At 38.3% G+C, this 15,929-nt stretch overlaps 1 protein-coding gene across 1 annotated transcript in view; it reads left to right on the forward strand.

Annotated features, from left to right (window-relative positions):
* The window catches only part of LOC144662959 (uncharacterized), a 68,014-nt gene that overhangs the window by 567 nt on the left and 51,518 nt on the right, over positions 1-15,929 (forward strand). Inside the window, exons 2-15 of the mRNA XM_078523888.1 lie at positions 1,059-1,217; positions 2,383-2,869; positions 3,675-3,749; positions 4,770-4,913; positions 5,786-5,934; positions 6,884-6,995; positions 7,509-7,630; positions 8,539-8,899; positions 9,657-9,725; positions 10,003-10,122; positions 10,579-10,746; positions 11,423-11,526; positions 11,754-11,832; positions 15,192-15,473. Of these exons, the coding sequence (XP_078380014.1) occupies positions 1,114-1,217; positions 2,383-2,869; positions 3,675-3,749; positions 4,770-4,913; positions 5,786-5,934; positions 6,884-6,995; positions 7,509-7,630; positions 8,539-8,899; positions 9,657-9,725; positions 10,003-10,122; positions 10,579-10,746; positions 11,423-11,526; positions 11,754-11,832; positions 15,192-15,473 (2,376 nt within the window). The 5' untranslated portion in view covers positions 1,059-1,113. The remainder of the gene's footprint in view (positions 1-1,058; positions 1,218-2,382; positions 2,870-3,674; positions 3,750-4,769; positions 4,914-5,785; positions 5,935-6,883; positions 6,996-7,508; positions 7,631-8,538; positions 8,900-9,656; positions 9,726-10,002; positions 10,123-10,578; positions 10,747-11,422; positions 11,527-11,753; positions 11,833-15,191; positions 15,474-15,929) is intronic.

Below are 15,929 nucleotides of genomic sequence, written 5' to 3' on the forward strand. Positions count from 1 at the left end.
TGGCAATTTTGAAAGATTCTATGCTATCCTTGATGTCTTCAGAATTGTTTGACACAATAAAAAATGTGTAGGAAAACATACCCCTCTCACTCTGTGACCCAGTTAATGACTTTCTTGTACTTGATTGTAACTGAAAAAAAGGCTTCCAAAAGGGGGATCATTGATTACCTTTCTAATTTGGGAGAGTTCATAAGCTTTCAAACCTTCTGATGGCTGATTTGGCAGTGGAATTTCTAAATGCTTAACACTGACAATGGTATCACTGACAATCGCCAGAGTCATATATAAAAATTACCAAGCGCTATAGTTGAAAAAAATGGCTGTCTGACATTTGCAGACAGACTGCTGACAGCAGACTGCAAAGGTGCAGACTTTCACTTCTCCTGTTAGCCTGACTATTGCTCTAGGTTACGGGTTAGCCCAAAATACATGTAAACACTCCCGTTAGCCTGTTTACAATTAGCTCTAAATGGTGGTAATGGTAACACGATATATACTCTTAGTCTGCAGTTTGCAGATTGCAGTCTGTTAATGTCAGACACTAGAAAAAAACCGCCCAAGGAAGGATCTTTAAGCCGAGCCCCCCCCCCCCCTTCCACCAAGATTTCCAGAGTCCCCAACCCCCTCCCACCCGGATTTTCCATGGTTGGCAGAATATTAAGCTATGGAGCCCAGAGACCAAGCCACTGCTACGATGTATACGTAGTTGCCTAGTAAGCATACTGTCAGATTATTAATATTTTTGGAGCACATATTAAAGAAACACACCTTTGTACAGTGTACATAATGTATAATGGAGCTCTGGTACCCCAAAAGGTTAATATTTAGTTTGCAAGCTCTGAAAGAAGGGTTGTGATGTTCATGTTAGAGTGATTTCGGTAAACCCGTGAAATAGATATTACACTTTTAGATACTATTTGACACTAATTCCATTGTTTTCTTTTGTTTCCTTTTGGCTATTACACACAAACTGGTAGATATTGTTTCACTGGTTAAATGAAATCACTCTATGACAAAAAATCTTATATTAATTCTTCTTCCTTCCATTTGGTTTTCAGATAACTAATGAAATCAAGTTTAACTACTTTTAGCAAAGATATAGCTAAGTGAAAGATGGAGCTTGACGAGAGGCTAAGGTGGATAGAGACCCGAGTGACATCTTCCCTCAAACCACGGGCAGAAGAACTCAAACATATGTTTACCAATGAAAAGAGCAGGTAACGAACTGAATTGGTTATAATTTGCAGGAATATTTTTGTATTTGAATATTATCTTTTTCATGTGGAACCTACAAGTACCTGTAGTTTCCTTAAGAACACCTATCTACACTGTATTTTTCAGACATTTCACTTAGTCCCAGAGAAACCAGAGTTCACATAATTTTACATCATTCTATAGTATGGACAGGAGGCGCGGTGGCCTAATGGTTAGTGCGCCGGACTCCGGATCGAGCGGTCCGGGTTCGCGACCTGGCCGGGGTCACTGTGTTGTGTTCTTGGGCAAGACACTTTACTCTCATGGTGCCTCTCTCCACCCAGGTGTATAAATGGATACCGGCGACATAATGCTGGGGGGGTACCCTGCGATGGACTAACATCCCATTTAGGGAGGAGTAGAAATATTCCTAGCCGCTTAATGCTACCGAAACCGGGATAAGCTCCGGCAGTATGGGCCGCATGGCTCGAGGCTTCCCTTATAGTATGGACACAGCTCTGCCCATTTGGAGTTGATATTAGTATTACTTAACAAAAAGAAAACATGTTCCACACAAGTGCACGTTTGGGAAAACACGAAATGCTGTCAGGTTGGAACACAAGCCGATAGCTGAGTGTTTCCACATCTTTTTCAAGTTCTCCCGAACTATTGATGGAAACACGGAAAAAATATTTTCTATTTCTTGACTTTTAGAAAACACTATGAGGGAAAAAATTACCAGTAATATAAAATCACTGTAAACGAAATAAATGAAATGCTGGCAAATGACTTGGAAAGCCTGACAAAATGCTGGCTGGTAACCTGTGACATAATAGCATCCCATCCTCAGAGGAGTAACAATACTGCTAATAATTTGATGCTAGAGCTTTTAAAGCACTAAAGCACCTTTGTCACTCTTTGAAGAAAGTGGTAAGGTGGACTCAGTGCCACAGGATACCAGCTTTTCTCTTACTGGCAAAAAGACTAGTAGCACAGAGCCTGAAATTAGTGCTTTATTTGCAGGATTTATTTTTATCATTAGTGATTGGATACAAGATATACTTTTTTGTACTCCAGATGGCCTCTGTGTGAATTGTGCATGAATATTGCAAAAAAAAAAAAAATTGTAAGGGTTTTCTTCAGTTGATTTTCTTTTGAAATTCATTTATGAAATAATCTCTCTTCCAGGGAGGCTATGTTTGAGTTCTGCAACAATGAAGAAGTGAAAAAGCTGTTTATTTACTCCTCAACATCGCCTGCTGGTAAAAATCTTGTAGCGTCACTTACTCCACCCGGCGGCGTGAGAGAAAAGTCAGTTTACTTTGTCAAGATCCATGACGCAGGAAAGCTCTCTAGAGACAACATAATGACAGATGTGGCCTTCTGTGACTGTTCGTATCAGCCCTTGACCCATGCCAGTACTTTGACTAAGGACGTGTTTTTGCCGCTGCTGAGTATTGAGATGGGCGGAGGTGTCAGTGCAGACAAGCTGATGGACTTGGTCCACAGGCTCGTTTCAGTTCTGCAGGTTGCCGAGGGCAGTTCTAAAGACCAGGTCACTCTTCCCCTGCCGTCAATTGAGGTGTTGTCAGAGGCTGCGGCATACAGTAGTAGACGACCAGCTGTCATTCATGTGCTGGAGACAGCTGTGGTAAATTGGATTAAGCAGATTAAGGTATACAGTATAACATAAGAAATATAACAATTTACATTTACTGTTGACTATTTGGGAGGCACCTAATGGTTTGTGTGCTGGACTCTGTATCGGCTGGTCCAGGTTTGAGCCCAGGCCAGGCCAGGGCACTGCGTTGTGTTGTCAGGCAAGACTTTTCTTTTTAACTGCAAAAGAGTTTTAATAAACTATTATAATTTATTATTATTATTATTTAAGACACTTAACTCTCATAGTGCCTCTCTTCTATGGACTAGCATCCCATGCAGGGGGGAGTAGAAATACTCCTAGTCGCTTCATGCTACAGAAACCGGGATAAGCCCTCGCCTGATGGGCAGAAGGCTCACATGCAGTCTTTACCATGGCCATTAACTATTCATTCAGGGGTCAGAAAAGAGTGTTGTCCAGCTGTCTAGGACAAGTAGATTTTTCTGCTGGGCAAGTAACTTTTCATGCTCACTTGCCAGATGGGCAAGGGCCTCCCTAAGGCAAGTCATCTGCTGACTAAATCAAAAACTGAAAGAGTACATAAGTTAACTAAGGCAAGTGCGCAACTGTCCAGTGCAAGCAAAATTTGAGAGCTGCTTGTCAGAAAGACTAGCTTGAATCTAAGTTTTTTCAATCCCTGTTTATTCCTACATGTAACTGTACATGTAATGTCTAAAAAAGAATGCTGCTCAAACCTGAATGGCTTGATCTGGAGTCTATGAAGCCAACCATACGGTCGGAATCTCTTATTATTCTTATACTACTAGATTATTATTATTAAGGCAGGAGCATAAATTTACAAGTTTGTCTTTGTTTATAGGTGACACTAAAGCTAGACCCAGAAACTGAAATAAAAAGGTTTGGTCCAAAGCCAGGTCCCCTGGATGAGATTGAGGTATGTCTACTGTCTAATAGGTGGTTTTCACTGTCACGCCACTGTCACGCCGCGAAAAAATAAATCCAAAACTATTGAGTCAAAAAAATCAAGAATATTACAGGTTGTAGAAAACTACTAGATAAACTTTTTGTCCAAGTCTCAGGTCAGTATGTTGTTCCGTACTCGAGTTATCCGTCAAAATGTTTCACGCAAATTTAGAGAGCACAGTATGGAAATTCCAGCTGGAGTCCAACTGGTTGGGCTCCAACATGGCCGCCGGAAATCAATGAAAACATCTGGCATTAAATTTTGCTACAAAAAGCGGTCAGATCACCCTCGTGAACAAGTTAACATTCACATAAACACTTCTAGCAAAACCTCAACTGTTCAGATTGTTAAAAATCGCACGATAAGGCATTTTTTAAAGAGAACGTGACAGCCTTCTGGCGGCCATCTTGGATCTCGCGTGGCGTGAAACTCCGAAATTCAAAATGCTCTATCTTAAAGACGGCGATTGCTATCGAGCTAAAAACCTTCAAAATGATATATATTAAAGATGTCTAATAGCCAGTGAAGGATAAAAACTCAGGGGTCTATCGATTTTAGATTTTAGAATTTTGATGACGTCACGTGAAAACCAAGAATAATAATAATATGTCCACTTTAGTTGTTTGGTCAAGTACAAACTTTTTCAAACTTTTTATGAAGTTGCACAATTAATTAGCTGTGTACTGGCCTTAAGTGATATTGTGTACTGGGATACGTCAGTGATGTCAGAAAGTGGGTTATAGTTTTTTTTGTGGGATGGGGGAGATTGAAGATAGGGTCATTTGAATTGTTGCTAGATGTAAGAAGGGCTCACAGTGTATGAGCCTTTACCAAATCACCAGGTCTTGAAGTCAATCTTGTTGGGTGTTTGGCCACAGACACCTTCCTTTTATGTAGAATAGTGAAAGATGGGGACCATTTTATGTAACTATATGCCTTTGCGTTTTTTGTTTCATTGTGTGTTTATTCATTAATATATCTGTTGATTAGATGTGGTCAGAGAGATTGGAGAAGATCACGTCAGTGAGCGAGCAGCTGTGTTCACATGTGGCTCTCAATATTATGATGAATCTGGAGGATGCTCACAGTACATATGCTCAGTCATTTCATCTTGTAAAAAGAGAAATTGCAAAGGTTAGTACTGTTATGTGGAGCGTTTGCTACTTACAGACATTCTTAAGAGGGGTTTGTCGTTATTGTTTTGAACCACGATATGTGGTTTAAATTTGTCTTTGGTTTAAATTTTTTCAAACCTGTTTGATTTTTATTTCCTTTTGTTTCAGATTATGATAATGAATATGAGACAATGTTAATAAACTGGTTTGAAAAAATTTCAACCAAAGAAAAATTTAAACCACAACAAATACATGCACTTGGAAGACTGTTACTTTTTATTTAAAACCCTATCCCGTAGGTGAATGGTATTATTTTAAAAATCTCATACATGGTCCAACCCATTATCACCAAGTGCAAAATATAGAGGATAATACATGGTTGCGTGGAGATATGAAATTTATCTTCGAGTGTTCAAAAATAGCTCAGGAGTGAGATATCGGTTTTGAACATGAGAAGATAAATTTCATATATCCAAGCAACCATGTATTATTCTGTTTATTATATAAACCTACTAATTACGATGTTTTTGGAGTTTTTCTGAAGATTTCCGACCATTTTCCGAAGATTTCCGAGGATTTTCAAAATGTTGTCCTAAGGTTGTACGAATGATTTTGAACATTTTCCGAAAATTTCCGAAGTTTTCCGAAGATTACCGAAGATTGCCGATGAAGATCCGAAGTTGTTTCGACTTAATATCGATAAAATTTGGCTTATTGAGCATTGAAACACGGCAAACTCTACGAGCTGATTGGTCAAAAATGATATCACACATGTGTGGATATCATTTTTATCCACACATGTGTGATACCATTTCCCGATTTGCTACCACTCGTTCGCTCTACCACTGCAGTTTATATAATAATTAATTTTATTGACCCTATCATTTTCAGGCAGAAGCAGAGACCAATGATAACCTGCAGTTTCTGAGCACACTTCTGCCCTGGTTTGAGAAGCTTCATTATGCCACCAAATCTGCTGACATGGTGTCAGTTTTCCCTCCCTTGATGCACACTCTCTTTCTTGTATGGGTCTATTCAAGGTAAGTATCTCATTAACTGACCAGCAAGGTATAGCCTGCATGCAATCCTAGTGGCCTATGAGGCTGAAGCTTATCCCAGTTTCAGTTGCATGAAGCAACTAGGAGTATTTCAACTTCCCCCTTAAATGGGATGCTAACTAGTGCATCGCAGGGTTACCCCCCCATTAAATTTGCTGGTGCCCATTTATACACCTGGTTGGAGAGGGGCACTGTGAGAGTAAAATGTCTTGTCTTGCGTCCAGCATGCAAACCATAAGGCCACTGCACCTCTTAAAACTAATCAGCAAAGCAAGTCATTATTTGTAGAAAATGCCTGGGCTAATGCTAACACAATGTAGTGCATTGGCATCTGGATCATTAAGTCTGGATTGGTTTCAGTACTAACCAGTATTGTTGTATCTTTGGGAAAGATGTAGCCTGAATGAACAGCCTGAGTGAATGCTGGGGTTATTCTGTGATGGGCTAGAATCCCATCCGGAGGGAATAGAAATATTCCTAGTTGCTTCATGATACATAAGCTAGTCAGAGTTAAACTTAATGGCAGTGTGGGCTGATGTAAACAGCGAGTCCTTAGTGCAAGATATGCTGGTCACCAGCTTGGAATTGCCAGCTTTATTTCTCCCTTACTACATGTAATATAGTGTACATACTTCACAAAAGTGCCAGCACTATTTTTTCTTCCAGTCTATGTGTTGTGGCTTAAATTCATTGGTTGATTTCATTAGAGGAAATATGCCATTGTAGTGTTCAGGTGGAATAAATTCATTTTGGGATTGAAATTTTTCAGGCCAGTGTGAATTGTCACAAATTCATTATTATAACTTAAAACAAAGGAAAAGAAAAATTAAATTCCTTCGGAAACGTAAATGAAACAAAGGCCAGATTTAAAGCACAACACACCCACTTATCACTAGTGCTAATTTCTTTGTTTAAATGCTATTTTTAACAGGTATTACCATGATAACAGAAACTTTACAAGATTATTAACCATGTTATCAAATGAAGTTGTTGCCAGAGCGAGGCAGCTGGTTGGAGAACATGTGCTGGAAAATTTATTAGCGGTAGGCAATGTCTCTTGTCTCTAGCATTATTAACTGTTTTAAGAAGAAATAAACTTAAGATAATTTTGCTGCTCATGAGCTGATATTCTTGAGAGCAGAATCAGTGTCCTATAGGAAAAGTGGCTGCTTCTGATATCTGTTAAGGTATGTACAGTGCAGAAGCTGTACACAGGTTTCTAGATATGGTATAATTTTCTGATCATCATTTTGCTGAGAATATTTTAGTCTGTGTTCTTAGGTGTTTGAGAAGTAAGATTTTTGAAACTGGTATCAGCTATTATTTATTTTGAGAAATATATTCACCCTTCATTGATGCGACATATATGTAGACCATGAAACATTACATTCCATTCCTTATCTTATTGTATGGTCAATTTTATTCTAAGGAAACATTTAAAGTAGTCAGATTTAAGCCACATTGGTGAGACTCTAATGGAAACCCTTTAATAAAGCTTTCATTATTGATGAACTTGAAGTCCTCTGTTAACTTATTTGTGAATTTCCATACCGCAGTCTTATACCAGCTTAAAGGATGCTTTACGTGTGTGTGCTGCTTTCCGAGGCTGTTATCTGGACAAGAAGGACCGAGCAGATGAGACGAATCAGCAAAGGCTTTCTGAACTGTCAGGAACCAAGTGAGTCAATGAAATCACAATTTAATTTCTTCTCCTCTGAGAAAAAAACAACAACAACAAAATGGCATGTCACAACTGCCTTATTGAGGTTGGCTGTTTCTGGCATGCAAAGTAGTGTTTGGCAGCTGATTTGGCTCTTCCTATTTTGGTACCTTTTAGGGGTCCTAAAAGCTTGAGACACGCCCAAATTGGTCTCCTTTAGGGGTTCTTTTCAAAATTTCCAAACAGCATCCCCACCCCCTTTATATGGGAGTACCCCTGGGGTTTGTCCAGCATGTGTTGTGCATGTCAAGTGCTGAATGGACCTTATTATCTGTTGCTAGGGTGGTTGGTGTCTATGAAAGGCTGCGACAACTGGCAGCTGTCAAACATACAACTTTGGGTAGCCTGGCTGTGAACAGTTGTCTGTCACTTACATATATTGTAAATATGTCATGAAATATTAAATATTCCATAATATATTTACAGTTATGTATCTACTGTACTATCAAAGCTTCTGTAGATAGTAAACTGATTCCCTTCAAGCTGATTCATTTAATTCCTTTAACCTAAGGAAAAGTGGGGAGGCACAGTGGCCTAGTGGTTAGTGCGCTGGACTCCAGAACGAGGGGTCAGGGTTCTAGCCTGGCTGGGGTCACTGTGTTGTGCAAGTCAGGTGTATAAATGGGTATCAGGGAACTTATGCTGGGGGTAACCCTGTAATGGACTAGCATCCCATCCGTGGGGGAGTAGAAATACTCCTAGTTGCTTCAATCATGCTACAGAAATCGGAATAAGCTCCAGTCTGTATGGACCACTAAGCTTGAGGCTGGCTTAAAATTTGAGTCTTTCCCTGCACACTCTATCTCCCCCTTTTACAATATAAGTTTTAGCAGTATTTTCACATGAGTTTGTCTGATTTTTCATAGCATGGACAGTGGAGGCATTGTATGGCACAGCAAATTATACAATGACAGCCTGACACCCAAGACAACTAAGATCTTCAACCGACGCTCCAGCTTCTCAGAAAGCCACAACAGTCTTGATACTACAGAACTGTGGACTGACTCTCCCTGGCCTGCACGAAACAATGTCTGTTTTACATCACTGAACAGTTTCATGGAACGTTGTAATGACGTACTGGAGCTTGTTCAGACCACACAGCATTTTGAGATGTTAACATGCACTGCTGAAGTTGGTGGTGCTGGCGGCAATAGCTTGGACAGTCAAGTGAAGGAGATACATCTCAAATTTCTGGAGGCTGTCCGGTCTTTTCAGCAGATGCCACATGTAAGATCACTTGTTCTTTTTTCAGCCCTCAAATTCCCTTGGGAATGATTAAAATCCTATTCTCCCAGCAGTAATGATCAAGGCTTTTAAGGAAATCATCACACACCAGAACTCTAGCTGGTACTCCATCATGAACCACCAGACGAAATTTTTCCAACTCCCTTAAAGATGATTTCCAGTCCATACTACACAATCTCTGCCTGCAATGTTCATTTGAGCATGACGGAATGTTTACTAGCCGATATAAAAATTCTGGGACAAACTAACCTTAATTATGAATGCCAGATATTGTTGCAAAACAAGAATAACAAGTAGAACGACCTTGACATTATTCCCAACGTGCATTTCAATGCGTCATAAATTCCTGTATGAAACAACAGACTGAGAATTAGCTAAAATGAAGGAAGAGTGTTTTCAGCTTTTCATAGTTGGCTTCCAGATGGTGCTACTTCAAAACTCATTGAAAGCCCTGAATGATGGATACATCAGGTCAAGTGTTGAGAATAAAGAAAAAAATTGTTAAATGTTTTATGGGTATATGGTGATGCAGAAGAGTTTTGAGAAAAATAAGAAATATGGGTTAGTTTCTAGTTTCTAAGTTCTTAGAACTGGCATTTAAATGTAGACCAATCAGTGAGAAAGTAAAAGGCAATGGTTTCCGAGAATACTTTCTTCAGTTGTTTGTATACAGTAGTTGAACCTTCAGGAAGTAAAAGTAATTAGCACTTAAACTATGTTAATATATTTTATTTCACAGGATGTGCTGAATGCAAATGAAACTCAGGAGTTTGAAAGAGAATTCTTTGCTTTCCGATCTGTAATAAGAGTAAGTTGAGCAGTTATTTTATAGCATTTGTTTATATAACATGGACTGTAGCCAAAACTGTCAATCAATTTCAACTAGAATGAAACCCCTTTACATGTATTGTGAATGTGAAAATCCTCATTTTGTGCTGAAGCATTAATGAATCTGACATTAGGCATTGCAATTTGAAGAAGTTCATGCACAACATTTTAAATTTGAGCAGCTGCAGAAACAGTAGTTGTTTCAAAAAGCTTGGGTAATAAGCTTGATGTGGACTATGCTTACTGCTGTCTATCAGGATTTAGAGCACAATCTGGCTGATGTAATGAGGCAGAGCTTTAAGCAGTGCTGGGACACAAGAGCCAAACTCAGACTTCTGGAAGTATTTGAAGGAATCAGTGGACGAGAACTTGTTCAGGTGAGACCTGCAGACACGAAGTTTAAACTATAAAAATACAGGGGATAGATACTGGGAGATTATGGCATCATTGATTGTTCCTTCTATTTCTGTTAATTCTCCCTAGGTTGCTTTTGTTGTTCTCTCTTTTATCTTATTCGTTCAATACTGTCCAACTGATGGCTTCATGTGAAATTGTCACCCCTTTAACAATGGGTACATTTTCAAAAGATTGCAAAGTTAGGGTGAAAACTAGTATCTGGCTGATTTTTCATAACATAGTTTTGATATATTGAGGAAAAAAAGATAATTAATTTTCAAGTTGATGAATGAAGGGTCTAGAGAGTTTGCACAGTCAAGTTTAGTCTAAAGGGTCAGGGAGTATTCTTTAATAAGAAGTGTAAAGAAAATTAGCATCATTTCATTTTTAAATCTGACCACGGTGATATATGTTTTACCTTTCTATGAATGCACTAGGCCAATTTGCGGGATACATTTACTGCTCTAGTACATGGTTTCACCCAAGAGTTGTTGGACATGAGGACATTTTTTGAGTCACACATGGATTCTCCCCCAGCTTATCCACACCTTCCTCCAGTTGCAAACAAGCTGCTGTGGCTACGAGGGTTTAAGATACACATACAGGTAAATACAGACATACACCTAATTGCAAAAACGTTGTCATAAAAAAAAGAAAAAATGTAAAAGGTAAATAGGAATTAATTAGCGTTGTTTCATAACTTATTCATTCACAGAAAACTCATGAGTTTTTATCAGCACACTTTGAGTCCACCTTTTTATGCTGTGACAAGATAAATTGATTTATTCGTATTTGGAGGCATATTGGTCATATTGAGGCCATCTCAGTGCGAATAAATTTCTATGCATGGGCTTAATTAATTCCTATTTGACCTTTTCCTTTTTCCTTTTTCTATGACAACCTTATTGCAATTAGGTGTATACAGTGGCCACATAGCCAGAAAAGAAGAAAAACCTGTTTAAAGTTGTTGATAATCACCCCAAATCCCCATGTCAAAACCTGAAGGCATTCCTAAAATTGATCTTGTCTTTGTGCTAACTATGCATCCCCAGACTTGCAGATTTTCTTGTGATGGGATTATTTTCTCAATTACTTGAAGGTTAGATTTTAAAACTTGATCCTGGTACCCTTTTGGACTTCAGAAAGGCTACCTCAGTAAATGTGGTTGGTACCAGCTTAAATGTCCACAGTGGCTGTTAGGTCGCTTTGCAAAAATACAGTTGACTTAAAGTTCATGTACATTGTACATAATCATTTCATCTATTCATTTCCTTACATTAGGAGCCCATGTCCCGGTTACACCGTGTGTCTCCAGCATCTCTCAAAGGTGATGATGGCTGGCGCCTTAGGGATACATACTCAGATCTGATTAAAGACATTGAAAGGTTAGAAACAATAGCTTATATGGTGTTATGTACTTGCTCACAGTCTTCAGTACGTGTTCCACATGTACAGGGTCATTAAGAGTAGAAATCTGTGCAGGATCTCTGTAACCTGATGAATTTCTTATTAATAGGAAGTCCTTATGTCTTCCTACATGTAGAATGTAATTAACAGAACTGTGTTTAGTCAGAATGGTGTTGGCTTTAAAAGAAATATTTTATTTTTGCAGGTGTGAAGCAGATACTATTCGGCACTGGCAAAGTACTATGGAGCCTGAACTCAGAGCCAAATTAAAACAGCCGCTGCTGGTAAGTGGACAAACTAACCTTTAGATTGTTGACATTTCATTTAAATTTTTTTGGGGGGTTATAGGCACTATAAGACTGCAATTCGCAAATAAGCTATCCATCGTACACATAATAGCTGGCTATTGCTCAGGAATACTTGTACCTTACAGGGCTGACATTTTCTGAAGGCGAGAACAACTCCATGACATACATTACAAATGTTTTGTAATTTGTCCACCTGTTATAAATTCTTATACACCAACTGTAATTACTGTATTTGAAATGGAAAACCCTGCCTTTTATTTACAAAAATACAAGTTGCATACGACCCAAAAGCTTTATGTTAATGGTAACGTTTTGAAAATGCTACAACGTGGATTATCAGTTATGATTTTTTTTTCCATAAAGGGGGGTTTAAATCTGTTTATACCGCTAAGAATACGAGGAATCGTTTGCAACATTTGCAATAAAACCTTAATGATATTAATTTAATGAAGTGACCTTCTGCTAATTTTTGCTTTAACACTGCAATAGAGCGTTTTCACTCACGTGACCAGATTTCTCCATTGTCATGGCAACCGACTTTATCCGCCATATTGGTGTTCCATCGAAGCAGAGATTGAGTAGCGTCACACAACAGTTAGAGCATAATTTACAGTTTTTCGACTACTTTAATGCGCGAAACAACTCATTTACCTTAAGATTCTTTGCATTCTCGTCGGCTGTGGCAATAATACGGGGAAAAAGAAGGCCCAGTGGTGAAAAACTGAGATTTTTCGTGTTCTACGTGTTATTGTCAACCAAGGCAAGTACGTGGAATACCTGACTACGGAAAGAGGAAGATGTATTTCTGCCATAAGTAGAGACGATTTAGCTGATGCTATATGTTAGAAAATGACCGAGTTAGCTGCAAGCATTTCGAAGATTGAAGATCTGACACAGTATGTCCCAAGAAAACAAACTGATATCTGTTGGTAAGATATGAGGTGAACCAATCTTTCGCTACTCCACGAAATCCACAATAATCTAGTTTCTCACTCTAGATGTTATGATTTACAGTATCAAAGGCTTTACTGAAATCTTAAAATAATTATACAACAAGAAAGTTCGTTGCAGTCAATTGCATGTTGTATCAAGTCGATGATGCTTAGAATGGCATGATCAGTGGAGTGTTTTCACAGAAACCGTCCAAACTGTTTGCAATAAATTACTTTCTTCTTTGCCAAGAGGTATAGTATTCTCTTATGCATCAATTTTTCCAACAGTTTATTGAATATGGACAGAATTGTCTAAACTTGTTTGTAAGGCCTAAACTTGTTTATAACACAGGGGTAACTTCAGCTTTTTTAAAAAATTGCTTGGGACAATTCCAGTAGAATTGAAAAGGAAGCATTTATTAAATATAATTTCTCGTAGTAGAGGCTTAGATATGGCATATTTAGTAGCTCTTAGGATGTTGATTGGTATACTAAAGGGTCCAGTAGACTTGCTGGCATTCAGTTTAATAATTTTAATTTCAATTTCCACAGTTGTTATGGGAAATAGAAAGAAATTATCCTGAGATGAAGGTGTGAGATACTGAAGGGGGGATTTATTTACTCTACGAACACTCTTAGCCAAAAAATATCCAATATGAACAAAGAAAGTGTTAAAAGCATAATTTTGCCATTGACTTAGGATCAATTTTTTTCAGCATCGTCAACAAGTAATTTGGTGGGAGTACATCCAGATCTGCATCTAAGGTTGACAAGTTGTCTTATCCCCTTCCATGCAGTCGACTTTCTTGGAATCAGACTTATTTACATGGAAGTGATTATTTTTATAGTTATTTTTACTCACATTTAGCAAGTGGTTATGCCCATTCCTAAAAGTTTAAATTTTGAATGATAATAAGTAGGTTTGGTTTTCATATACTTCTTTTAGAATGATAATTGAGTCGCTTAATGCAGTTGTCCATGGTTTGGATTTCATTTTAGATTCATGTTTAAAAAGTTGATTGATAGGGATATGAACAACAATTATTTCTGAGATTCTAGTGTAAAAGGAATTAAACATTACATTAGGATCACTGGATATCTTGAATAAGAGCAGATTCATAAAAATAAAAATCATCTCATTATTAGATCTTAATATTATTGGGAAGAGAAGAATATATTTTTTTACAATTAGGAAGTTAGGTAGATGATCAGTAAGATCATAAACAAGATTTCCACTTGAGGTGAGATGTTTCTGAGTGGTCAGTAATTCGGGTGGGTTGTAAAATGTGTGGTTGAAAACTAGGGGACCCCTAAGGTATTTAAAAAGTTTTCTGTATCTGCGTGAGAATCCAATTTAAGGAGGTCTAGATTGAAATCTCCCAAGGTACATGCAGAACTTATCCTTCCTATGAATCCTGTCAACTGTAGAGTTAAGATTATCCATAAAGTTTTGTATATAACCATTTGGGTGCAGATAAATCACACTACAGATCATGTTTCTTTGAGATTCATTTTGCATTTCTACCCATAGATCCTCAAAGTCATCTGTTGTTTTTGTGAGTTCAGGACTAGTTGTAAATAACTGAATGATCTGCCCTGATACAAAAGCCAACTCCTCCAGCATTTGAAAGACTGGGTTGGAAAGTAAATGAATAACCTGGTATTTAAACATTGGGCAAACAATTTTGGTCAACTTTTGTATCACAGGAAGGCAAATATATTAACTCAGACAACATTTGCTGCAAATTATCGAAGTTGGCTGACAAGTTGTTGATATGTTTCTGCTCCTTGAAACAATAGAAACAGAGAAAGGGCGAATCAAACTTAAAGCCACAACATGAAAGTTTTTCCTTTATTCCTATTTTGATTCCATGCCTCGATGTAAAACAGAACTCTTGTGATATGCGAGCCACATTTGCCTTGTCCCGCCATACCATTTTGCTCGGTTATTATCGAAAGCGTAACATTTGAATCGTTCATTCTTTGTGAATGTCTAACCTTTCCGAGAACGATGAACTTTTTGCCTATTTTATACTCTTTAACGCTATTTACAAACCCTGAATAAGTTGATTATACGCCCGTGTGAACTTCTGAAAGATTGGTCCTTACTGTAAGACCTGTAATAGCCGGTTTCTAGCACTCAAAACGACAGCAAAACCATAGATTCGACAGGAGGCAAGCATTCTGGATCGTATGTTTTATCCGGAATTATTACAGGATCCATTCCAACACAAGAAATCTCATCAGAGTAGGTTTCTTCACGTGGAGATCGAGGTTGTTCACATAATCCGAGAGGGAATATACCGCCATGATGGAAAAGTGGAACACCAATATGGCGTCTCAAATTTCCCGCGAAAAATGTGACGTCACGTGAAAACGCTCTATATTTGTTCTTACCTTTAGATTTCAGAACCTGAGAGTGAAGGCAGCAAACCCACTTTACATGTCAACTTTGATCCTGAGCTAATGCTTCTTTTAAGAGAGGTGCATTACTTGGGAGGGGAGCCATTCCTGGCACGCCTTCCTGACCCCGCCCGTGTGCTGCTGAGATCAACTGATGACACTCTATTGAGGTCCACTGCTACAAGACTTGACACTATAGTGTCTCGCTACAACTCTGTCATGACAAACATGAAGGACTTTGAAATGCCCTTGTTTGAGAGGAAACTTGCCAAGATTGACGAGGTAGGGAAAATAATGGCTATTGTGTTACAGCTGTATAGGTTTCTGATTAACACGTCAAGTTAGAACACCTTAGATTTCTGTTAAAATATGTAAGGAAACCAATAATGATGGAAAAATTAATGTGTTTCATGGCTGAAAATATTTATTTCATTGTCGAAGAGTAGGTCTAACAGTGGAAAGCTTGTACAGGTTTTACTATTTTTAACCAGAGATCGTTTTGTTAAGTTTTCTTTCATGATTCATTCTGGCTGTGGCCGTGCATTATTTTTTACGAAAACATTCAGCCAAAGATGTTTGTGTCACGTTAGCTTCTAAGACCCACGTTTCAACTAAAGACAACTAAAAAGAGAAAAGCAAAAACCCCCAGAAACTCTCAGACTCATAGAAAGGAGGTAACATTAATCAGGTCTCGTGCATGTGTTTTGCTCTGTTATTGGCATCTTAGATTGATTTCTC

The sequence above is a fragment of the Oculina patagonica genome, chromosome 8 (genome assembly GCF_052425735.1).
Source record: "Oculina patagonica isolate OP01 chromosome 8, crgOcupat, whole genome shotgun sequence".
In the NCBI taxonomy this organism is placed as follows: domain Eukaryota; kingdom Metazoa; phylum Cnidaria; class Anthozoa; order Scleractinia; family Oculinidae; genus Oculina; species Oculina patagonica.